This window comes from Bombina bombina, chromosome 4 (genome assembly GCF_027579735.1).
Source record: "Bombina bombina isolate aBomBom1 chromosome 4, aBomBom1.pri, whole genome shotgun sequence".
Lineage (NCBI taxonomy): Eukaryota > Metazoa > Chordata > Amphibia > Anura > Bombinatoridae > Bombina > Bombina bombina.
Genome location: NC_069502.1, coordinates 592496222 through 592523395, shown reverse-complemented (window position 1 = coordinate 592523395; position 27174 = coordinate 592496222). Strand labels below are relative to the sequence as shown.

The window sequence follows — 27174 nt, the reverse complement described above, 5'->3', positions numbered from 1 at the left end:
TTGACGGTGCTATAAATGTGCTGCCAGAATCACTGGCTGTGTTCCTAATTTGCAGCAAGAAGTGGAGCTTTGAGGTAAGGGGACAAACAGTGCTATTAAAGAGCCTTGGCTAGGAATGAGAAGCAAAGTGCCAATACCCTGGAACCAAGCCAAAGAAAAGAATAACATTTTAAGTACAGATTAGAAGCATTTGTGCCTTCCATAATAGTAAGTTTACTATAGCTGCCCTGTATCATTAAAAAATGTTTAGTATATATACAGAACATCTCTGTGTTTGAGTGTGTATATATATATATATATGTGTGTGTGTGGATAGATAATGCAAACTTTTAGACTATCATAATATATAGATGTTCATGCCTGTAATGCTGAAATGCAATATGTTTTCTCTTTTATTGATATTCTGCTGTTTAATTGGCAGACGTTCAATGAATTATTTGATGCCCACAAAACAGAAGGTGACATTTTCGCTATAGTGTCAAAAGCTGAAGAATTTGAGCAGATCAAGGTAAAGCTCTTTTCATTTTTAAGGAGTATTCTCTTATTCCATAGACGTTGGCAATTTCATTATTTAATCATTATGGTGTATTACTGCAAGTTCATTCAAATATGTCTAACTTGTATATGTTAGAGGCAAACAAAATATAATATAGTAGGACATGTTCTTTTTATGGTTTTATTAGAGAAGAACCATATGACTCTGTTGTAAAAGTGCCAGTGATTTATTTATCAAACGGTTTAAATAAAGGTTGCATTCCTGGGACTGTAATATTTGTAGAAAGAAACATATTTATATGCATTGTGTTCTTTACTACTGTACTATTAAGATAGTCATTTTAAAAATGTTTAATGGTCCTTTAATTACCTATGGTGAAACAGACTCACAGTACTATATATGGTCCAGTTTTCTGAAATCAGAGTAGAAAGGGAGCAGTAAGATAAGGAGGAGTAAAAGCAAGAGAAGGGGAAGAGGGAGGGGGAGAGAGGAGGAGATGGGGAGGCATGATAATGTAGCTCCCATATCCAGAGGTAGTATGGGCAAAGGAGATGCAGTGTAGAGGATGTAAATGTATTGCCTAGTCACCTATAGCTAAGGGTTACTGGGGGATTGCTCCCAAGAAATAATTGAGTTTATTTTGCTTCAAATAGCCCTATTCCTCTAGTTTGAGTAATTCAGATGTTCTGTCTAGCCAGGCCTGTTTCGAAGGGGTGTGTCTGGATTTCCAATGGCGAGCAAATAGGCATTTTGTACTGTTGATCCCAATTTGTAGGAGATGTATCTGCAGTTTACATGGGGATTTAGTAGGTCAATAAGCTGAGTGATTTTGGGAGGTTTATCCTATATTTTTTGAACAAAATCCTATTTAAATTTAAAAAAAAATCTGATTTACATAAAAACAAAATCTGATTTAAACAAAATAAAAAATCTGATTTCTCTTGTTAAGTGTATCGAGTCCACGGATCATCCATTACTTGTGGGATATATTCCCTTCCCAACAGGAAGTTGCAAGAGGATCACTCACAGCAGAGCTGCTATATAGCTCCTCCCCTCACATGTCATATCCAGTCATTCTCTTGCAACCCTCAACATAGATGGAGGTCGTGAGAGGACTGTGGTGTTTTATACTTAGTTTATTTCTTCAATCAAAAGTTTGTTATTTTTAAATGGCACCGGAGTGTGCTGTTTTTTCTCAGGCAGTATTTGGAAGAAGAATCTGCCTGCGTTTTCTATGATCTTAGCAGAAGTAACTAAGATCCACTTGCTGTTCTCACACATTCTGAGGAGTGAGGTAACTTCAGAAAGGGAATGGCGTGCAGGGTTTCCTGCAACTAAGGTATGTGCAGTAAAATATTTTTCTAAGGAATGGAATTGACTAAGAAAATGCTGCTGATACCGAAGTAATGTAAGTAAAGCCTTAAATGCAGTGAAAGCGACTGGTATCAGGCTTATTAATAGAGATATATACTCTTTAAAAAATGTGTTTTAAAACGTTTGCTGGCATGTTTAATCGTTTTTTAACGTACATTTGGTGATGACTTATTGGGGCATAATTTTTCCACATGGCTGGCTTAATTTCTGCATAGAAACAGTTAACTGAGGCTTCCCACTGTTGTAATATGAGTGGGAGGGGCCTATTTTAGCGCTTTTTTTGTGCAGTAAAAATTCAGACTCAGACTTCCTGCTTCTTCCTGCATGATCCAGGACTTCTCTAGAGGGCTCAAAAGGCTTCAAAAGTCATATTGAGGGAGATAATCAGTCACAGCAGAGCTGTGACATTGTGTTTGACTGTTTTAAAAAACGTTTTTCTCTATTGTTTATCCGTTTTGGGTATTAAGGGGTTAATCATCCATTTGCAAGTGGGTGCAATGCTCTGTTAACTTAATACATTTACTGTGAAAATTTGGTTGGCATAACTGCTTTGGTTCATTGTTATTTCAACTTGAGACAGGTTTTGTGCTTCTTAAAGGCACAGTAGCGTTTTTTATATTGCTTGTAAACTTATTGTGAAGTGTTTTTCAAGCTTGCCAGTCTTATTGCTAGTCTGTTTAAACATGTCTGACATAGATGAATCTACTTGTTCATTATGTTTGAAAGCCAGTGTGGAGCCCCATAGAAATATGTGTACTAAATGTATTGATTTCACTTTAAATAATAAAGGTCAGTCTTTATCTATAAAAGAATTATCACCAGACGACGAGGGGGAAGTTATGCCGACTAACTCTCTTCACGTGTCAGTACCTTCGCCTCCCGCTCAGGGGGCGCATGCTATTATGGCGTCAAGTACATCAGAGACGCCCATAGCAATTACTTTACAGGACATGGCTACAATCATGAATAATACCCTGTCAGAAGTATTATCTAGATTGCCAGAATTGAGAGGCAAGCGCGATAGCTCTGGGATTAGTAGAGATGCAGAGCGCGCTGGTGCTGTAAGAGCCATGTCTGATACTGCGTCACAGTTTGCAGAACATGAGGACGGAGAGCTTCATTCTGTGGGTGACGGATCTGATCCGGGGAAACCTGATTCAGAGATCTCTAATTTTAAATTTAAGCTTGAGAACCTCCGTGTATTGCTTGGGGAGGTTTTAGCTGCTCTGAACGACTGTAACACAGTTGCAATTCCAGAGAAATTGTGTAGGCTGGATAGATACTATGCGGTGCCGGTGTGTACTGATGTTTTCCCTATACCTAAAAGGCTTACAGAAATTATTAGCAAGGAGTGGGATAGACCCGGTGTGCCCTTCTCCCCTCCTCCTATATTTAGAAAAATGTTTCCAATAGACGCCACTACACGGGACTTATGGCAGACGGTCCCTAAGGTGGAGGGAGCAGTTTCTACTTTAGCAAAGCGTATCACTATCCCGGTTGAGGATAGTTGTGCTTTTTCGGATCCAATGGATAAAAAATTAGAAGGTTACCTTAAGAAAATGTTTGTTCAACAAGGTTTTATCCTGCAGCCCCTTGCATGCATTGCGCCTGTCACTGCTGCTGCGGCATTCTGGTTTGAGTCTCTGGAAGAGGCCATTCACACAGCTCCATTGGATGAAATTATGGACAAGCTTAAATCACTTAAGCTAGCTAACTCATTTGTTTCTGATGCCATTGTACATTTGACTAAACTAACGGCTAAGAACTCCGGATTCGCCATCCAGGCGCGGAGGGCACTATGGCTTAAATCCTGGTCAGCTGACGTGACTTCTAAATCTAAATTACTTAATATTCCTTTCAAGGGGCAGACCTTATTCGGGCCCGGCTTGAAGGAAATTATTGCTGACATTACTGGAGGTAAGGGGCATACCCTTCCTCAGGACAGGGCCAAATCAAAGGCCAAACAGTCTAATTTTCGTGCCTTTCGAAATTTCAAGGCAGGAGCAGCATCAACTTCCTCCGCTCCAAAACAGGAAGGAACTGTTGCTCATTTCAGACAGTCCTGGAAACCTAACCAGTCCTGGAACAAGGGCAAGCAGGCCAGAAAACCTGCTACTGCCCCCAAGACAGCATGAAGGAATGGCCCCCTATCCGGAAACGGATCTAGTGGGGGGCAGACTTTCTCTCTTCGCCCAGGCGTGGGCAAGAGATGTCCAGGATCCCTGGGCGTTGGAGATCATATCTCAGGGATATCTTCTGGACTTCAAGGCTTCTCCTCCTCAAGGGAGATTTCATCTTTCAAGGTTATCAGAAAACCAGATAAAGAAAGAGGCATTCCTACGCTGTGTACAAGACCTCCTAGTAATGGGGGTGATCCACCCAGTTCCGCGGACGGAACAAGGACAGGGATTTTATTCAAATCTGTTCGTGGTACCTTCAGACCAATTTTGGACCTAAAGATCTTAAACAAATTCCTAAGAGTTCCATCATTCAAAATGGAAACTATTCGGACCATCCTGCCCATGATCCAAGAGGGTCAGTACATGACCACAGTGGACTTAAAGGATGCCTACCTTCACATACCGATTCACAAAGATCATCATCGGTTCCTAAGATTTGCCTTTCTAAACAGGCATTACCAATTTGTAGCTCTCCCCTTCGGGTTGGCTACGGCCCCGAGAATCTTTACAAAGTTTCTGGGCTCACTTCTGGCGGTTCTAAGACCGCGAGGCATAGCGGTGGCTCCGTATCTAGACGACATCCTGATACAGGCGTCAAGCTTTCAAATTGCCAAGTCTCATACAGAGATAGTCCTGGCATTTCTGAGGTCGCATGGGTGGAAGGTGAACGTGGAAAAGAGTTATCTATCACCACTCACAAGAGTCTCCTTCCTAGGGACTCTGAAAATGTACCTGACGGAGGCCAGGTTATCAAAACTTTTAAATGCTTGCCGTGTCCTTCATTCCGTTCCACGCCCGTCAGTGGCTCAGTGCATGGAAGTAATCGGCTTAATGGTAGCGGCAATGGACATAGTGCCATTTGCGCGCCTGCATCTCAGACCGCTGCAATTGTGCATGCTAGGTCAGTGGAATGGGGATTACTCAGATTTGTCCCCCCTACTAAATCTGGATCAAGAGACCAGAGATTCTCTTCTCTGGTGGCTATCTTGGGTCCATCTGTCCAAGGGTATGACCTTTCGCAGGCCAGATTGGACAATTGTAACAACAGATGCCAGCCTTCTAGGCTGGGGCGCAGTTTGGAATTCCCTGAAGGCTCAGGGATCGTGGACTCAGGAGAAGAAACTCCTCCCAATAAATATTCTGGAGTTAAGTGCAATATTCAATGCTCTTCTAGCTTGGCCTCAGTTAGCAACACTGAGGTTCATCAGATTTCAGTCGGACAACATCACGACTGTGGCTTACATCAACCATCAAGGGGGAACCAGGAGCTCCCTAGCAATGTTAGAAGTCTCCAAGATAATTCGCTGGGCAGAGTCTCACTCTTGCCACTTGTCAGCGATCCACATCCCAGGCATGGAGAACTGGGAGGCGGATTTTCTAAGTCGTCAGACTTTTCATCCGGGGGAGTGGGAACTCCATCCGGAGGTGTTTGCTCAACTGGTCCATCGTTGGGGCAAACCAGAACTGGATCTCATGGCGTCTCGCCAGAATGCCAAACTTCCTCATTAAGGATCCAGGTCCAGGGACCCGGGAGCGACGCTGATAGATGCTCTAGCAGCTCCTTGGTTCTTCAACATGGTTTATGTGTTTCCACCGTTTCCTCTGCTGCCTCGACTGATTGCCAAGGTCAAACAGGAGAGAGCATCGGTGATTCTGATAGCGCCTGCGTGGCCACGCAGGACCTGGTATGCAGACCTAGTGGACATGTTGTCCTGTCCACCATGGACTCTACCTCTGAGACAAGACCTTCTAATACAAGGTCCTTTCAATCATCCAAATCTAATTTCTCTGAGACTGACTGCATGGAGATTGAACGCTTGATCCTATCAAAGCGTGGCTTCTCCGAGTCAGTTATTGATACCTTAATACAGGTACGAAAGCCTGTTACCAGGAAAATCTACCATAAGATATGGCGTAAATACCTGTATTGGTGCGAATCCAAGAGTTACTCATGGAGTAAGGTTAGGATTCCTAGGATATTGTCCTTTCTCCAAGAGGGTTTGGAAAAAGGCTTATCTGCTAGTTCATTAAAGGGACAGATTTCTGCTCTATCTATTCTTTTGCACAAGCGTCTGGCAGAAGTTCCAGACGTCCAGGCTTTTTGTCAGGCTTTGGCTAGGATTAAGCCTGTGTTTAAAACTGTTGCTCCTCCGTGGAGCTTAAACTTGGTTCTTAAGGTTCTTCAAGGAGTTCCGTTTGAACCCCTTCATTCCATTGATATTAAACTTTTATCTTGGAAAGTTCTGTTTTTGATGGCTATTTCCTCAGCTCGAAGAGTCTCGGAGTTATCTGCCTTACATTGTGATTCTCCTTATCTGATTTTCCATTCAGACAAGGTAGTTCTGCGTACTAAACCTGGGTTTTTACCTAAGGTGGTTTCTAACAGGAATATCAATCAAGAGATTGTTGTCCCATCATTGTGCCCTAATCCTTCTTCAAAGAAGGAACGTCTTTTGCATAATCTGGACGTAGTCCGTGCCTTGAAGTTCTACTTGCAGGCAACTAAAGATTTTCGGCAAACATCTGCCCTGTTTGTTGTTTATTCTGGACAGAGGAGAGGTCAAAAAGCTTCGGCAACCTCTCTCTCCTTTTGGCTTCGAAGCATAATACGCTTAGCCTATGAGACTGCTGGACAGCAGCCCCCTGAAAGGATTACAGCTCATTCTACTAGAGCTGTGGCTTCCACCTGGGCCTTTAAGAATGAGGCCTCTGTTGAACAGATTTGCAAGGCTGCGACTTGGTCTTCGCTTCACACTTTTTCAAAATTTTACAAATTTGACACTTTTGCTTCTTCGGAGGCTGTTTTTGGGAGAAAGGTTCTACAGGCAGTGGTTCCTTCCGTTTAAGTTTCTGCCTTGTCCCTCCCATCATCCGTGTACTTAAGCTTTGGTATTGGTATCCCACAAGTAATGGATGATCCGTGGACTGGATACACTTAACAAGAGAAAACATAATTTATGCTTACCTGATAAATTTATTTCTCTTGTAGTGTACCCAGTCCACGGCCCGCCCTGTCTTTTTAAGGCAGGTCTAAATTTTTAATTAAACTACAGTCACCACTGCACCCTATGGTTTCTCCTTTTTTGTCTTGTTTCGGTCGAATGACTGGATATGACATGTGAGGGGAGGAGCTATATAGCAGCTCTGCTGTGGGTGATCCTCTTGCAACTTCCTGTTGGGAAGGTAATATATCCCACAAGTAATGGATGATCCGTGGACTGGATACACTACAAGAGAAAAAAAATTATCAGGTAAGCATAAATTATGGGGTTTTTTATTGATTTTTTTTTAAATCATTGATTTGTATCCACCCTGTTTTCCAGTGAAAAACATTTATGTTGCTGGAAATTAAATCTCTATTCCTCTAGCCTTAAAGGGATGGTAAACTTTGTTTTTGAGCCATTTGATCTTCCACAGTAATGGGTGTAATGACCTTCTTCAGTAAAACACTTGCCCCCTCATTAGAAATGAATCCTATGGTAATCCTTAAATTAAGTATTATTAATTAGGTTAGTGCTCGCTCCTACACAGTAGTGACTTGTGCTTGCATTATATGCTTGTTGTGGACTCTCACTTCCACAGATGTAAGCAATGCCTAATGCAATGCACAGGGTCCCCACTCATTCACAGTATAAGCACCTAAGTAGCCCTCCGTGATAAGACCTGTATAATGTGTATAACGGAGGGATTGGAAAATAATTTAAAGTAATTTAAAATGTGTACTAAATGTTTTAAAAATGGGATAAAAGCTAATAGAAGTTATTTGATATGTTTGTATTCAAGTGAAAACATTTGAATTACTGCTAAACAAATTATGGCTTTATTGTCCCTTTAAATTGTGTATCACAAACAATTGCCTTGGGCCTTGAATATATCTTTATACGGTAATCATATCATCCCTCAAGTGTCTTTTTTTTCTAGCAAAAACAAACCTCGGTTTTGCTAGTATCTTATTAGCCTTAATAATGATGTTACCTTTAAATTTGCCCACACCCCTTTCTTCCTCTGTTTTGTTAAGTCTAGCCCCGTTTAAATCATAGATTGCCTGCATATTTTTTCTCCCAAAATGTAGAACATTGTATTTACCAGTATTAAATTGAATTTTCCATTTACCAGTCCATTCTTCCAATTTATTTGAAAATCTTCTTTCAAAGCAACTACATCCTGCACTGACCGAATCATAACTTTGTATCATCTGCAACAAAAGAAATGTTGCTATTTAGTGCCAGCACTGCGTTTCTGAGCAGACGAGGAGGTTTGAATGCAGATGCACTGGGCATTTATACATCTGCCCCAGAAACAGTAATTTTACTAGAAGCAATTTGAACACAAGGAAATTGCAGAAATGCATTGATTCAATATTAAATGCAGTTGTGTACATTTTATTTTTGACTATTATAATGGACATATCTCTATCCAGAAGTATAATACAGCTTAAATTCAATATCTTCTTATCTAATATATAATATAAAATATGAGACACATACATGTATACATTGATTAAAAAAATATAATTGTTTACTAGTCTGGGGCAAAAAGGTTTTAGTCCACATAATGTTAAGTAAACAATAAAGCCACTCTATTTTATGTGAGTATAATAAAAGCGTTATGGCTATAAAGATTCCGTCCAATATTTAATTCAGGTTTGTTCTACTATTGATGGCTAGAGCCTTTTGTTTTGGTCATATAAAAATGAAGTCTTGTCAGTTGTGGGATGCTGGGATCAAAAGGCCAATTTGTTTAGCATAGCAGCTTTTTTTTCCCTGTGTCAACGACAGCCTTAATAATAGTGATGAATAATAAAACATAATTGTGTCATTATTAAGATACTTTCAATTAGGTTCCATTAGTTACAGCAGAATAATTTTCTCTGCAGGCTTACATGAGAAATTGCTTCAAACATGGGATTTTGTTGAAGACAGTTATAATTATGTGTATATTTTAGAATCATTATTCTCCTCTTCCATTAGCCGGGTGCATAAGAAAATGATATAACCTTTTAATAATTTACAAAAATTATTTGAAAATGATGTGTACATCTCACATTTGTGTTACCTCACAGTGGCCTAGATTATGGTTGTGTGTTAGCCTTAAAAAGCGGCGTTAAGAGGTCCTAACGCTGCTTTTTAACGCCCGCTGGTATTACAATTCTTGCAGGTGCAGGTGTACCGCTCACTTTTTTGTCCAGACTCAGAAATACAGCAAATCCACTTATGTCAATTGCGTATCCTATATTTTCAATGGGACTTGCATAGCGCCGGTATTACGAGTCTGACCAAAGTGAGCGGTAAACACTCTCCTGTCAAGCCTGGTACCGCATTTAAAAGTCAGTAGTTAAGAGTTTTACACTACAACGCCGTAGCATAAAACTCTTAACTAAAGTGCTAAAAAGTACACTAACACCCATAAACTACCTATTAACCTCTAAACCGAGGCCCCCCACATCGCAAACACTAAAATAAATATTTTAACCCCTAATCTGCCGAACCGGACATCACCGCCACTACAATAAATATATTTATATTAACCCCTAAACTGCCGCACTCCTGCATCACAAACATTATTTAAATATTATTAACCCCTAATCTGCCGGCCCTAACATGGCCGCCACCTACCTACATTTATTAACCCCTAATCTGCCGCCCCCAACAATAAAGCCTAAACCTAAATCTAACCCTAAACACCCCCTAGCTTAAATATAATTAAAATAAATCTAAATAAAATTACTACAATTAACGAAATTATTCCTATTTAAAACTAAATACTTACCTATAAAATAAACTGATTGCATCAGCCAATAGGATTTTTTCTAGCTTAATTCCGATTGGCTGATAGAATTCTATCATTATTTTCTTTTCTTAGGGGGATTAGATTAGGTGTAATTAGTTTAAAAATCTTGTAATTTGTTTATTATTTTCTGTAATTTAGTGTTTGTTTTTTTGTACTTTAGATAATTTTATTTAATTGTAATTAATTGTATTTAATTTAGGTAATTAATTTAATTGTAGTGTAGTGTTAGGTGTAATTGTAACTTAGGTTAGGTTTTATTTTACAGGTAAATTTGTCTTTATTTTAACTAGGAAGTTAATAAATAGTTGATAACTATTTAATAACTATTGTACCTAGTTAAAATAAATACAAAGTTGCCTGTAAAATAAAAATAAACCCTAAGCTAGCTACAATGTAGCTATTAGTTATATTGTAGCTAGCTTATGGTTTATTTTATAGGTAAGTATTTAGTTTTAAATAGGAATTATTTAGTTAATTGTAGTAATTTTATTTATATTTAGTTTAATTTAGTTTAATTATATTTAAATTGGGGGGTTAGGGTTAGACTTAGGTTTAGGGGTTAATAACTTTATTATAGTGGTGGCGACGTTGGGGGCGGCAGATTTGGGGTTAATAAATGTAGGTAGGTTGCGGTGACATTGGGGGCGGCAGAGTATGGGTTAATAAATAAAAATATAGGTGTCGGCGATGTCGGGGGCAGCAGATTAGGGGTTAATAAGTGTAAGATTAGGGGTGTAATACCAGCGCTGTCTGTAAGTGAGCGGTGAGCTTAAGCTGCTCGTTAGCACCGCACAGCCTCTAACGCAAAACTCTTAATCTAGGCGAGTATGTTTCTCTAGCAATTCTTATGCAGGTAGATTTCAATTTCACAAACTTTTTGTTTCTGTTTTTCACTTTAGGTTCGTGATGAAGAAAGTGAAGAGTTAGAACATTTAATAAACAATTATTGTGAACTTCCTGTTGCTGGTGGAGTGGAAAATGGTTATGGAAAGATAAATATTCTTCTTCAGACCTACATTGGCCGAGGCGAGATTGACAGTTTCTCACTGATCTCTGATTCTGCTTATGTTGCACAGGTATATTATACAAATCATATTTAAGTGTTATTAATGGATGCAGGACATTATTTTAAGCACCAAAATGAAAAGGAGCAATTATGATTTTAGTTTCCAGCATTATTTTAAATTATAAATGAGTAATTAAAGTGAAAAGTATGAAGAGCTAAAAAAACAACATGTTCTGTTACACTGATAAAAACATTTTTGTCTATCAGCAAATTGTATTGTGTGCTTTATCTGAATCATAAAAGTTTAACTTTGACTTTAATGACCCTTTAATAACCCAGAGAAATACTAAACTAATTTACTTTTCAGTCAACATTTCCAGTCAGTCAAAACTGACAAATGTCAAATAAATGTGTACATTCTGCCCACAAACTTAAGATGCATTACAGCAGTTATATTCATATAGAATAATCCATAATTTTGTGAGCCATAGATAAAATTTTAGCAGCCATAGTGTCCACGTTCTTCCTAAATCCCCTGCACACTGTCTTCATAAATCCCCTGCACACTGTCCTCTTTGTTCTTCTCAAGAGTCAAGACACCCAAGTTTCTCAGTCATCTACTTGATCTGTTCAGAAAGTAAAAATCACAACTTGAAAGGCTAAATTAATGCTCTGAGTAATCATTTCTTTCTAATAGTGGTGAGAGTTTACAATTCATTCATTACTGTTGCAAATGTATCTCCTGGCCACCAGGAGGAGGTTAAGACACCCTACACTAAGATCTTTAATATCCCTCCTGACCCTCTCAGTATTTGTCTTTGCTTAGTCTAGGAACAAGGCAAAGCTAGAGGTGCTCTGCATTTTCTTAAAGATTACATGGAAATTAATCCCAACGTTCCCTCAATGGATAGTTCCTGGTAAGCAAGACATAGGAGAGTATTGTCTGTGCAATATAAATCTTATCTCTGGAGTTGCTGTCACAAGCCTGGCACGGGTGTCACTGGGAAGTTCCTTAGTCTCCCCCTGTTTGACCAAAAAGATATACTCCCTCAATATATCCTCTGCTGTTAGTGACAGTACTCGATGGGCTCTCTGTTGTATCCTCAGGATTAAAGTCTGGGTAAGAACAGTGGAGTGGGCATTTGTCTCGGTTAAGCACCTGCATGACTCACATGGCCCACAGGCTATCATCAGGCATATTATTTATGTAAAGCATAGCCAGCTCTCAGCCAGGTGTTTACAGACCAGCCTTAGCACATACCTAACGATTGGGCTTTTACTGTAGACTGACACACAGAACTTTCTCTGACACAGACCTAGTGACTGGTGTTGGTGCAGTATTGGCTGTTTATGCACAGGGGAGGTTTATTGATTTAATTTTTATTTAGACCTCATTTGTCTCTCCTGTGTTCATCAAAAGGACAGTAGTGTGTTCAGATACTTTACTTAGTTAGCTAAGCTACAGCTTACTGACACTGGTTGACGGTTTCTGTGCCAGGAAACTTGAGAGCATCGGAGTCAACCTTTAAAGATGGTGCTAGCGGATATTATGTATGCCACTTTGTGGTAGTTTTATTGTGGTTACAACCCCTTTAAGACTTCTGTTCCTAACAGCAACCGGCATTCTTGGCACTCCGCTCTGACAAACTTGAGCAGAAGTGTGAAATAGAGGCCGGGCTCCTGTTGTTTTGCGCACAATAGGAAGAAGGCATAGAACAATGTTATTTTTTCCCTCCGCTTTGCATTTTTGGCACACTTCTTGCTGCTTCCTGTTCTCCTCAATAGGGATCAGCATGCAGCAGAAGACTGGGTACTCCAGATTCTGTACTGGAATGGGCTAGAATTTTTACTGGGTGCAAGGGGGGTACAATGATACTAAGTTAGTAACTCCTTTGTTTAGATTTCCTTTCAGCACATTATTAGGGATACAGTTTTGATCCCAATACACACTTCTGACTCAGGTATAGCTCAGGGGAGGAGGCCGATCTTATTCACTGACATTTGGGGAAACATTTTTTTTGTTTTCTTCATTCTCTTGTCCCCTATCATATACTATTTGCATTTAGCTTATAGGCGTAATAATTATATTTTGGTTTTCTGTGATATCTTCATGCTGTGTTCACATGTCCAACAGTTTGTACATCTCACATCTAGTCAGTGTAAAAAGTTTATTTTCTAACCATATTACTGTGTGATAAAGGGTTTTCAGCTCTGTATTCTGTTATAAAGATAAATGCTGTATATGTGCTTAAGCATTTGAATATTTCCTTTTCCTACTGACTATCTTGTGATATCCAGGTGAATTACTGTACTGCTCACGGTTATGTACTACTGTATGCATACCTCCATAGCTGTTGAATTTCTGTATTATAGTTCTGTTGGATACCATAATAACTGTTTCACACCTGTATTGCAGTTTTAATGTATACTACAGTCTCTGTTTAAATTCCATATTGCAGTTCTACGGTTTCTAGCAGTTACTGTTAACATTCTGTGTGCAGTTCTACTGTATACCACAGTAGCTGTTTAACACTTGCTTTATACCTCTGGTTTCAGTACCTGTATCAAGCCTGTCTTGCAGTTTTAAAGTATACTTCTGTCACTTTGCATATCCCATATTGCAGTTCCACGGTATACAGCAGTAACTGTTTACTTTCTGTGTACAGTTATAATGTATACCACAGTAGCTATTTAATTTGTTTGGATATATAACACAGCAACTGTTTAAATCTGTAAGTACAGTTGTTGTTTTTTTTTATATACTGCAGTAATTGTTTAACTCTACATTGTAGCTCTTAGGTATCCAGTAGTAACTGTTCACATTCTATGTACAGTTCTAATGTTTACCAGTAGTTTTTTTAATTTAATAACTACATTATAGTTTTGATGTATACCACAGTATAAAACTTACATTACAGTTTTAGTGTATACCGTAGTATCAGTTTAAAGATCTATATCGCAGTAATAATTGTTGTGGCAGTACCTGCTTGAAGCCTGTATGACAGTTTTTATGTTTACCCGCAGTAACTTTAAAACCTGTGGTGCAATTCTCAGGCATACTACTCGAACTATAGCAAATCTGTACTGTAATTCTAATGTATTCTGCATTGTCCATTTAAATTCTTTATTGCAGTGTTTGGTTATGCCGCAGTAACTGCTTCAAATCCGTAGTGCAATTCTGCGGTATACTGCAGAAACAGTTTAAACCTGAATTACAGTTCTAATGTATGTCTTAATCCTGCTTGTTTAGTCACCCTCAATCAGGGTAATCTGGTTAAGGGGTGTTATAGATTTTCTCAGCCTCAGGGGTTGTTTCTCTGTATGCCCTTATGACTGAGTGTTTGGTTTCTCTTCCTTCTGGGTATATTACTTAGCAAGGAATTTATTGTTACTCCTGTCTATAGACCCAGAGTCCCAGGTTCAATTCCTGCCATCACCTTTTATATTAGATGGGTTACCCTCAGGCGTTTTATCTTTATCTTAGATTGGGGATCTGATGTGGTGTTCTTGATGTGTTTGTTCTATTGTGTTTCTCCTTTTAGAGGTCTAAGTTCCTAAATCCTGGATGGTATTTATTCCTAGATATATGTCCAGTTTTTCCCTTCCTTATATTTAGGTTTCTCTGATTCAATTTATTAATTTGACGTTAGGAAGAGTTGTTGAAATATTTGTTTCTAAGTCTTTCAGATCCAGTTTAAGGGCTGTTTCTGGTTGATATCCCTTCAAGAGGATTTATGGTTTATCTTCCAGATGTCTGTGTATCATTGTTGTGGTACAGCTCTTATCTGGTTTTAGATTTTTCTTTAAGGGCTAATTACAGTTTAGACCATGTGGGGTCTAGGTTTGGATTATGTCTTTCCATAGTCTCTGGCATCAGCAGGCTTTGTTTTTCCCTCTAAAATAGCGAGGGAATCTGGTAAACTTCTGTATAGACTGGTAGGGATAGATTACATCTGCATGAGCCAGGGTTTACTTCCCAGTAGATAAGAGTGAAATTTAAAGGTCCCTGTGCTTAGTCCTATTACATATTTGCACTAGGGTGTGACCTTCTTGAGTGTGGCTTTTCTGCCTTATATCTCAATGAAACCAGAGAAAAGGGCAAGTTTCCTTCTCTGGGTTCAGGAATTGGAGTACATGAGAGTAATCTGTCCCTGCTCAAGTGTCAGTATGTAGGAAGGAATGTTGTGCCTCTTTTCCCTTTATAGTACTATAAAGGGAGGGGATATCAGGCCTTTCCTGGGCCTGAATAGCCTTTATTTAATTTCAGGCTTCTCTGTTTCCAAGATAGTTCTAATCAGATTGATTCTTTTTCTGGAATGATATTCAAGATCCCTTCCTGGGGGCTCTGGATAGTCTAGGGGAGTTTGATCTTTTTACTAGGCGAAGTTCCCAATAAGTATCTTGGGACTTCATGTGATCTTCCAAACGCTTTAAACACAGCTTCTTCTCAGGAATTGTTTTCAGTTCAACAATTCTAGTCCTTATCAATTATCTAGGCAATTCCTGCAGTGTCCCAGCCATAGTAGGGGTATCTAGTATCCTGGCATTTGGTAAAATGTTTACAGTTTTCCATCTCTTCCTGTTGAACTTAATCTGAGGGTTTTTGCTCAGATTCATCAGGAACAATTTTCAGCAATCATACTAGTTCCTGTTGGAGCCGCTGGATATGGTATGAAGGATGGGTGTAGTTTACCAGCACTCCTTTGTAGCCTCTCTCTCAGTGACCAGATTTTTATTTTAAAGTTATTTTCTCCTTTTGATTGTTTGGAGAGGGACCATTTAGTTTTCTCTCTGAAAATGTTATCTGACGCTTAAGTGGATGCCTTGAATCATGTTTGCAAGCCAGTTAACTAGATACATTAGCCATAAGTTGGGGAGGGTGTATCCTTTTTGGCATTCAGGATATTTTATATAATTTCTTTCCCTTGGAGTTTCATTTTGATTCTAAGATTTTTGCAAGCTGTTTTCCTATTGGACCTCCAGTTGTTTTCCTGGATGATTTTGCCTCGGTTTGGTGAAACTCTTGAGTTGTCAGTTTTCTTTCATGTAATTAGCAAGAGTCCATGAGCTAGTGACGTATGGGATATACATTCCTACCAGGAGGGGCAAAGTTTCCCAAACCTCAAAATGCCTATAAATACACCCCTCACCACACCCACAAATCAGTTTTACAAACTTTGCCTCCTGTGGAGGTGGTGCAGTAAGTTTGTGCTAGATTCTTCGTTGATATGCGCTCCGCAGCAGGTTGGAGCCCGGTTTTCCTCTCAGCGTGCAGTGAATGTCAGAGGGATGTGAAGAGAGTATTGCCTATTTGAATTCAATGATCTTCTACGGGGTCTATTTCATAGGTTCTCTGTTATCGGTCGTAGAGATTCATCTCTTACCTCCCTTTTCAGATCGACGATATACTCTTATATATACCATTACCTCTACTGATTCTCAGTACTGGTTTGGCTTTCTACTACATGTAGATGAGTGTCCTGGGGTAAGTAAGTCTTATTTTCTGTGACACTCTAAGCTATGGTTGGGCACTTTTATATAAAGTTCTAAATATATGTGTTTAAACATTTATTTGCCTTGATTCAGGATGTTCAACTTTCCTTATTTTCAGACAGTCAGTTTCATATTTGGGATAATGCATATGAATAATTCAATTTTTTCTTACCTTAAAATTTGACTTTTTTTCCTGTGGGCTGTTAGGCTCGCGGGGGCTGAAAATGCTTCATTTTATTGCGTCATTCTTGGCGCGGACTTTCTTGGCGCAAAAATTTTTCTTGTCATTTCCGCCGTCATACGTGTCGCCGGAAGTTGTGTAAATTTTTTGACGTTTTTGCGCCAAAAAATGTCGGCGTTACCGGATGTGGCGCCATTTTTGGCGCCAAAAGCATTTAGGCGCCAAATAATGTGGGCGGCTTTTTTGGCGCTAAAAAATTTGAGCGTCATTGTTGTCTCCACAATATTTAAGTCTCATTATTTATTGCTTCTGGTTGCTAGAAGCTTGTTCATTGGCATTTTTTTCCCATTCCTGAAACTGTCATTTAAGGAATTTGATCAATTTTGCTTTATATGTTGTTTTTTCTATTACATATTGCAAGATGTCTCAGATGGACTCTGAATCAGAAGCCACTTCTGGAAAAACGCTTAACTGAGTTTCAGTTCTACCAAAGCCAAGTTCATTTATTTTAAATGTTATAAATGTTTATCTTTAGCTATGGTTTGTAATAAGTTATTATGTTATACTTTTACATGCGGCATCCATTAGTATTTATGCTTTATATATTTTCTTTTCTTACAAGAAATATTTAGAAGAAGTATATAGTAGACTGAGCGCTAGTATTCTGCAGCCTTAAGCTCACTGGCAAATATTATTGCATAATAAATATGTTTAATTTTTAACTTTTAACACACCCACTCTCACAGTCCTTTTTAGCTGCTAAGCGCTCACTGTATTAAACACAAATATTTAGAAGACTTATAAGAAATATTTTTCTGATTCTATGTTAAAGGCTTTGTCTGACTTCGTGCCTTCTAATAAAATTTTTAGGTCTTTTTCACTTCTTTTTTAATTATTGAAGTTTCAAATGACCAACAACATACTGATTTATCCTTCTCTGATGATGTTTTTTTCTCTTTCAGAAATTTTCTTCATCAGATATTGACACTAACAAATCTACTTTTTTATTATTTTTCTATTATTAAAGTACATTTGTTCTTTGTTGAAAAGGTGTTGAATATTTTGGATATTAAGGTAACTAGTTCTTTAAGACTAGCTGACATTATTTCTGCCTATTTATTTCTTCTGTGTTTTCAGAGGTTTTCTTTCCAATTCCCTATACTAGGGAATGGAATAGGCTGAGAATTTTCTTTTATTCCTTCTTCAAAGGTTTTAAACTATATTCTTTGCCAGCAGTTAAACTCAATTTGGAGGGTTCTCCAATTTATTGGGGCTATCTCTATTTCTACTAATTATGCTATTGTTTCTATAGCAAAATAGTATTTATTTTTCTTTAGATAGTTGTATCTTATTTATGGAAAATTATTTAGTTTCAGGTACTTTTCTTGGTCCTGTGATTTATTTGGATATTGCAATTGCTTCATTTTCTCTGTTTACTTTAAGATCAAGTATCAGATTATGATTTATTTTAGCATTGTTAAAGGGACAACATTTACTAGACTAGGTGCTGTTGCATTTGTCTTGTTGTTTTGCATTTATTGACTATGCAAGTCCACTGTATTGGCTGGTCCTTTAAACTGGACTATCATGCTAATAATTTCATTTGTGTCTTCATTTTATTGAATAAATGAGGGTTAATCTATGTCTTTAGCTTTTTTAGCTAGAAGAATTTTGTGATTTAAAAATAAAAAAAAAAATCCATATTTCTAAGATAATCAATTATTTGTTTTATAATTGGATTCAATTCTTAATTGTTACTCTGGGCTTCAAGGTTGAGTTCTAAGACTAAAACTTTAAGCTTATACTGGTTTGGTTGTTCTTATTAAGGAACGAATTCCTGAGTTCTTTCCCAAGTAACATGTCTATATTTGGAGTTCGAAATCAGCTCCCTAATTTTGCGATGTACGTGCCGTATTCCAGCTTGGCTGGTAAGGGGCAGGTTAAGGCTTCTTTGAAATTTATTTTGTCCAAATTTCTTTGATTTTATTCCAGTAAGGCTAACACTTTCTTTAACTGTGTTTCTGTCCTATATATTTTGGGTACTGTTGAAGCATGGCTGGGCACCCATGGGGTTCAAGTGCTGCTCAGACCTGGAATCTTCTGGGGTATTTCTTCCAGTTCCTTTTGAGGAACCGGGTTTTGGAGTTTTATTCAAACTATTTTGCCTTTTTATGGTCATTGATAGCATTATTTGTTTTCATTAGATACAATAAATGCATACTTTCATTTTTCTGTTTTCATTCAGATTATTTTCTGAGGATGCGAAATCTCATATGATTCACTTACTCTTCAGGACATAGTTAGAGGATCTTCTTTTCAAAAGCTATTGATTCCTCACACAAGGGTCACCTTTTTTAGGTTTCCAGATAGTTTGTGTCACTGTCCTTGTCTCTATCAGACAAGGGATAATGTTATTGGGTTCCGTCTATCGGTACCTTTAGTCTCTATTATTTCCTTCAGTTGCTATATATGCATAGAAGTTTTAGGTCTTATGGCCACAGCATTGGATTCAATTCCCTTTGCTCATTTTCACTAGAAAGAACCTTTCCAGTCTTTTATAAGTGTTGTTTCTTCAAGAACATGGTTGGAGGATCAATTTACCAAAAAGTTTGTTTGATTCCTCAGACAAGGATAACCTTTTTAGGTTTCCTGATAGATTCAGTGTTCTTGATTCTGTCTATGACGGACAAGAGGCGTCTGAAATTGGTTTCAGCTTATCGAGACCTTCAGTCTCAATCTTTCCCTTCGGTAGCCTTATGCATGGAAATTCTAGGTCTTATGACTGCTGCATTGGACATGATCCCCTTTGCTCGTTTTCACATGCGAGCTCTTCAGCTCTGTATGCTGAACCAGTGGTGCAGGGATTATACAAAGATATCTCAATTAATATCTTTAAAACCGATTGTTCGACACTCTCTGACGTAGTGGACAGACCACCATTGTTTAGTTCAGGGGGCTTCTTTTGTTCTTCCAACCTAGACTGTGATCTCAACGGATGCAAGTCTGACAGGTTGGGGAGCTGTATGGGGGTTTCTGACAGCACAAGGGGTTTGAAAATCTCAGGAGGCGAGATTACCAATCAACATTTTTGGAACTCCGTGCAATTTTCAGAGCTCTTCAGTCGTGGCCTCTTCTAAAGAGAGAGTCGTTCATTTGTTTCTAGACGGACGATGTCACAACCGTGGCATATGTCAATCATCAAGGAGGAACTCACAGTCCTCTGGCTATGAAAGGAGTCTCTCGAATACTTGTATGGGCGGAATCCAGCTCCTGTCTAATTTCTGCGGTTCATATCCCAGGTTTAGACAATTGGGAAGCGGATTATCTCAGTCGCCAAACGCTACATCCAGGCGAATGGTTTCTTCACCCAGAGGTATTTCTTCAGATTGTTCAAATATGGGGACTTCCAGAAATAGATCTGATGGCTTCTCATCTAAACAAGAAGCTTCCCAGGTATCTGTCCAGATCCAGGGATCCTCAGGCGGAAGCAGTGGATGCATTCTCACTTCCTTGGAAGTATCATCCTGCTTATATCTTTCCGCCTATAGTTCTTTTTCCAAGATTCTAAAGGAACGTTCGTTTATTCTGCTGGTAGCTCCAGCATGGCCTCACAGGTTTTGGTATGCGGATCTTGTCCGGATGGCCACTTGCCAACCGTGGAATTTTCCGTTAAGACCAGACCTTCTATCGCAAGGTCCTTTTTTCCATTAGGTTCTCAAATCCTTAAATTTGAAGGTATGGAGATTGAACGCTTGATTCTCAGTCATAGAGGTTTCTCTGACTCTGTGATTAATACTATTAAAACTGTATCTAGGAAGATATATTATCGAGTCTGGAAGATTTACATTTCTTGGTGTTTTTCTCATCATTTTTCTTGGCATTCTTTTAGAATTCCTAGAATTTTACAGTTTCTTCAGGATGGTTTGGATAAAGATTTGTCTGCAAGTTCCTTGAAAGGTCAAATCTCTGCTCTTTCTGTTCTTTTTCACAGAAAGATTGCTAGTATTCCTGATATTCATTGTTTTGTACAAGCTTTGGCTCGTATAAAACCTGTTATTAAGTCAATCTCTCCTCCTTGGAGTTTGAATTTGGTTCTGGGGGCTCTTCAAGCTCCTCCGTTTGAACCTATGCATTCGCTGGACATTAAATTACTTTATTGGAAAGTTTTGTTTCTTTTGGCCATCTCTTCTGCTAGAAGAGTTTCTGAATTATCTTCTCTTTCTTGTGAGTCTCCTTTTCTGATTTTTCATCAGGATAAGGCGGTGTTGCGAACTTCTTTTAAATTTTTACCTAAGGTTGTGAATTCTAACAACATTAGTAGCGAAATTGTGGTTCCTTCATTGTGTCCTAATCCTAAGAATTCTAAGGAAAAGTCGTTGCATTCTTTGGATGTAGTTAGAGCTTTGAAATATTATGTTGAAGCTACTAAGGATTTCCGAAAGACTTCTAGTCTATTTGTTATCTTTTCCGGTTCTAGGAAAGGTCAGAAGGCTTCTGCCATTTCTTTGGCATCCTGGTCAAATCTTTGTTTCATCATGCCTATGTCGAGTCGGGTAAAACTCCGCCTCAAAGGATTATAGCTCATTCTACTAGGTCAGTTTCTACTTCCTGGGCGTATAGGAATGAAGCTTCAGTTGATCAGATTTGCAAAGCAGGAACTTGGTCTTCTTTGCATACTTTTACTAAATTCTACCATTTTGATGTGTTTTCTTCTTCTGAAGCAGTTTTTGGTAGAAAAGTACTTCAGGCAGCTGTTTCAGTTTGATTCTTCTGCTTATAATTTCAGTTTTTTTCATTATAAGATTTAAACTTTATTTTGGGTGTGGATTTTTTTCAGCGGAATTGGCTGTCTTTATTTTATCCCTCCCTCTCTAGTGACTCTTGCGTGGAAGATCCACATCTTGGGTAGTCATTATCCCATACGTCACTAGCTCATGGACTCTTGCTAATTACATGAAAGAAAACATAATTTATGTAAGAACTTACCTGATAAATTCATTTCTTTCATATTAGCAAGAGTCCATGAGGCCCACCCTTTTTTGTGGTGGTTATGATTTTTTTGTATAAAGCACAATTATTCCAATTCCTTATTTTTTATGCTTTCGCACTTTTTTCTTATCACCCCACTTCTTGGCTATACGTTAAACTGATTTGTGGGTGTGGTGAGGGGTGTATTTATAGGCATTTTGAGGTTTGGGAAACTTTGCCCCTCCTGGTAGGAATGTATATCCCATACGTCACTAGCTCATGGACTCTTGCTAATATGAAAGAAATGAATTTATCAGGTAAGTTCTTACATAAATTATGTTTTTTTTCTTGGTATACTCAATTTCTTAGTGGTTTTGTGTACTTTGTACAGTTTCCTACCTAAGGTGTTTTCCTCAGAGAATATTAACCAAGAAATGTAGTTCATTCCTTATGTGCTAATCGAAAACATTTTCAAATGAAATGTTGTTACACACTCTAAAGGCAGTCAGTGCATTAAAGGTCTTTTTCTACAGACTTAATTAGTCTTTTGGCAGTCTTCCGGTTTATTTGTTTTGTGTTCAAGTAATTGTATGAGTCAGAAGGCAACTTCTCTTACCTTAGCTTCATGGAAGAAGAGTTTGCTTGGAGGAGAGACAGTAGCAGGTTTTACATATTACAACTCATTTATTCTGTGTCTCCTTCTTGGAATGAGGGTTTAGTAGAACAAATTTGCAAGGTTGTAGTTTGATGTATTATTTCAACTGAGGCAGTTTTGTCAGGAAGATTATTCAGGCTATAGCTTCTGGTAAAGAGGTGCATGCCTTTTTCCTTTTGTCCCACCCATTTCTTCTTGGACATTACAGCTTGGGTATTAGTTCCCAACAGTAATGAATGAATCGCGGACTCTCACCACTATTAGAAAGAAAACATAGATAAATTCCTTTACTTTCTTGGTGGTGAGAGTCCATGAACCTGCCCAATTTTTCTTAGGGGCTGCAATTTTAGTTTGCACCTCTTTACCCTATTATCTTTCTTACTTCTTCCTCCTATACTTGGCTATACGAAATACTGGGAGAGTCAGGGAATTAGGAGGAATATTAAAGATCTTAGTGTAGGGTGTCTTTGCCTCCTCCTGGTGACCAGGAGATGAATTCCCAACAGTAATAAATGAATCGTGGACTTTCACCATCAAGGTAAGAATAAATTATGTTTTCTAGAACAGAAGCATTTGTTGTGGGAAAGGAGGACAATAAGAGCAAGCTGTGTGTCTCAAAGGGTACATAGAAGTGTGATGAACAAGAAAGTAAGGAGTTATAGCGTAGATAGTATAATTGCTTAAAAAATAAGTATTGCTTCATCTGTTTATAAAATTAACTATTGTATAGATGTTAAATGGTTACAAATGTAATATATTATTTTTTTAATTTATCAAAACAATATGAAACTCTTATTAGCAAATGCAGTTTTGGCTATAACCTTGTGAATAGGGGCTTTCAAATCATGTTGTTTGACATGCCTGTTTTAATAGTCCAATGCATGGTTCTCCCCAGGACCTTTTTGATAGGTACATGACCCAGCTGTTTTTTTTTTTTTTTTTTTGACCTGCTCCACAGCTTTGATCCTGGAGGCTAAGTCCTTTATATTTGTTTGAGGAATTATGCCTAGTAGGGCTGCAAATTCCCTGAGGTTATGGGACATTTAATTAAACAGTTCACAGTTTGATTCTTTATCCTCTTCCGGATATGGGGACATTTAATACCTTTTTATAATATGGAGTTTATTTACTGAGCAGTTGGGGCCAATCTATGTTTGCTGCTTAGCACTTTGCCAACTGGAGCATGTGTGTAAGGTTGTTTTTTTTTTGGCTCATAAGAGCATTTACAGACGTTGCAGGACAGTTTGGGAACATTTCCCACTGGGGCCTTTTTTTACTGTTACGCAGCTGATATTTAGCTTTGCGCGTTTTCTCTTCTAGTTGGGGGCGGTCTCTAGATGTGCACCATGTGACAAGGGCAACGTTTTTCTCTGAAGCCGGTCGGAAGTGTGTTCCTGCGTAGCGATCAGCATAACGAGTTCTCTGCAGGCATTGGGAGAGATCCTTACTTCATTCTGTTCATGCTTGTCTAGCTAGGAGGTGGTGAGTACCTCAGCCGGGGCTGAGGGTAGAGGTGCCACGCTAAGTGTTAAAAATGTTTTACTTTTTTGTTGTTATAATATTGAGACCTTATACCCACTACCCTCGGAGGGTTCTGTTTCAGCGATCACTGTGACAAATGCATGTTTATTTGTGAGTAGACTATGGATTGCCCACCTGCACAATTCTATTCTGTCTGCTTATGTTCTGTGTTAAAGACCAATAAGGGGTCTACATCTGGTTTATCCCCTGTTACTTTTATGCACTCTGAGCATTAAATGCTTTGCCTATCTCTGGAAAACTTAAGAGAAAGGTTAAGCATAGTTTCACTGACTTGGGGGTTAACACCTCTTTTCAGTTTGAGTTGGCTAGTTTGTCTCACCTTTCTGAGGATGATCTAACTTTGGTTGCATCAGAAGGTGAGGTTTCAGATTCAGAGGTATGTGAAATGAATTCTCCTACTCCGCTTTCTCTTGAAGGAGGTATTGTCTACCCTAGAGGTCCCAGAAGCTAAGCTTCCTGAAGAACCTATTATTCCTAAATTAGATAGGGTTTATGAGAAGAAGAAGGTTCCTAAAACCTTCCCGGTACCCATACGAATGGCGTAAACTATCTTTAGAGAGTGGGAAAAGATTGGAACTCCTTTTCCCCTAATTCTACCTTTAAGAAGCTGCTTTTGGTCCCTGAATCACATTTAGACCTATGGAACTCTATTCCTAAGGGGGACAGGGCCATTTCTACTCGCCAAGCAAACTACTATCCCTCTAGAAAATAGCTCCTCCTTTAGAGATCCGATGGACAGGAAGGCTATCTGTGAAAGATGTTTCAGCACATGGGCCTCCTGTGGCAGCAGTCGCAGGTGCTGCTACCTACTGTTGTGACTCGTCGTCAGAACTAATTGATGTTGAATCCCCCATGGAGGATATACAGCACAGGATTAAGGCTCTCAAGATAGCCAAACTCCTTTAATTTTGATGCTAATGTGCTAATAAGCTGTTTCTTAGCAAAGGGATCATGCTAAAAAAGAATCAAATACATAAGGATATTTGAGTTGTTTCAGGAGTTATTCAGAGTTATTCAGTAGTAAAGAATAATATTTTACTTATTGTTAAAGTGTTGCATAGTTTAAAATGTCTCAGATACAGGGCAATGTGTGTTTTGCACTTTTTAATCATGCTACTTTTTGGAGATTTAGGGGCTGTCCTGTTTTTGTAAGCAGTTTTCCCTCTTAAGGGAAGAAATAACTATCCTTCAAGCTAAGGTAAGTAACATACATGTTACCTCTACAAAGCTGCCTCAGAAAGAAGCCCCTCTACCCCAGAGATCAGCAGGGAGAGGCAGATGAATCTCTGTAGGCTCTGGAAGAATTAGAACAGTAGACCAGGAGCAGTGCCCACAACCTCTGCCATTGCAAAACTTCTATGCTGCTCTTGCTGAACACAGTTTCTGATTGCTGTTCCTGAGCCCTCTGAAGCTGTAACAGGTAATCCAATTTTATTGGTACCTGATTCTCCAGGTAACATAACACAGGAAAGAACTGCAGATGTGTTTTTGAGGAAAAGACTGTTAGTGGGTGACTCTATTTTGAGGAATGTGTATTTAGGTGAAAGTAAAAGAGAAGCAAGGGAGGTTAGATGTCTTTCAGGAGCTACTGCTCACAGGGATAAGAATCGTATTTTGAGAATTGTTAAGGCAGCAGGAAAGGGAAGTGAGTTAGATGCGATTGTTCATTTAGGAACAAATGATCTGGCTAGTAATCATGTTGCTGCTGTTCAGAAAGAGTTTTGTGACCTAGGTAATCATTTAGAGACTGTGGCATCAACTCTATCATTTTCTGCTATTTTACCTGTGTATGACCAGGAAGCAGGAAAGATGGAGCGGATAACAACATTTAATTCTTGGTTAGATAAGTGGTGCAGGGAACGAGGATTTGGTTTTATTGGCCATTATAGCTCTGTTTGGCAAGATACTAGGTTATTTAGGAGAGATGGCTTGCATTTGGATGTTAAAAGAACAGAGTATCTGTGAGAGGAGTTCAAATGCTTTATTAGAAATCATTTAAACTAATGAAAGGGGGTAACATTAATAATGTATCCACCTGCCCCCCACAGCATGCCAAAACTGTTAGTCCAAGTAACAATTCTAGAAATCCTAGTAGAAAAAGTATTTGTGTCATGAGCACAAATGCTTGCTGCTTAGGAAACAAATTACCTAAATTCATTTCAATAATGACTAGGGACAGCTTGGATTTAGTAGCTATAATAGAAACATGGTACAATGATTTGCATGACTGGGACATAGTCATACTTGGACACAGGTTATTTAAAAATAACAAAGTAGGAAAGAAATGTGGAGGAGTTGCTCTGTTGTAAATGAAAATATACTGAAATTGTAGGAACAAATGATGAGGTGGAAAGTATTTGGGTGACTTTGGAAATTGGAGATAAAAATGTGTTTAGAATAGGGGTTGTATATAGGCCTCCATTGCAGGATGAAAAACTGGACAATCTGTTATTTAAAAAAAAAAAAAAAATGACCATGAAGGGTAAGGTTATAGTAATGGGGGAATTTAATTTGCCAGATATAGACTGAAATATTCCTTCTGCTTGATCAGCTAGAAGCAGGTATATTCTTGAATCTGCTAGGGGAATCACTTGAGCAATTAGTTAAGGAACCAACTCGTAAGGAAGCTATATTAGATGTAATACTTACAAACAGTGATACAGTTTCAGATGTGTCTGTAGGTGAGAACTTAGGATCCAGTGATCATCAATCTGTTTGGTTTAGTATTCATGTGCAGGAACTGTCCACCCAGACTAAAACAAAAGTTTTAGACTTTAGGAAGGCAGATTTTTCATTAATGGGAGAATACCTAAAAAACTATTTAAAAGGGAAAACTCTTATTACAGGGGTTCAAGAACAGTGAGAATTTGTGAAGGGTGCATTTTAGATGCAACCGCACACTGTATTAGACATGTCTGTAAAAGTAAAAGAAAGTAGAAACAAATTTGGTTTTCCAAAGAAGTAGCACATGCTATAAAGACAAAAAATATAGCTTATAAAAATTAGACACACACAATCAGATGATGATATGAAAATATGGAGACTCCAAAAAAAAAAGACTAAGCAGTTAATTAGGAAGGTTTAAGCTCATGCAGTAGAGAAGATAGCACAGTCAGTAAATCATGGGTGACAAAACATTCTTTAGATACATCAGGGAAAGAAGAAAAAATAAGTTAGGAATAGTAACATTGAAATCAGTTGATATAGAATAATAGGAGATATGCAAGTTGCAGACTGTCTCAATGATTATTTCTGTTCTGTTTTCACAAAAGATTGTGGAGATAGAATGTCTACATTAAGGGATGTTACGAAAAATAGAAACAAGTTTAACACTAATCTTTTTACAGATGAGGAGGTTTTGTTAGCATTATCAAAAATAAATGTTAAAAAGGCAGTGGGTCCTGATAATATTCATCCAAGAATTTTAAAATAACTTTGATCAGTGCTAACTGTCCCATTAACTGATCTGTTTAATCAGTCACTATTAAC

General features: G+C 38.4%; 1 protein-coding gene across 1 annotated transcript in view; it reads left to right on the top strand.

Annotated features, from left to right (window-relative positions):
* Positions 1-27174, top strand: part of ASCC3 (activating signal cointegrator 1 complex subunit 3) — a 1409126-nt gene that overhangs the window by 966944 nt on the left and 415008 nt on the right. Inside the window, exons 20-21 of the mRNA XM_053710577.1 lie at positions 422-508; positions 10740-10916. Of these exons, the coding sequence (XP_053566552.1) occupies positions 422-508; positions 10740-10916 (264 nt within the window). The remainder of the gene's footprint in view (positions 1-421; positions 509-10739; positions 10917-27174) is intronic.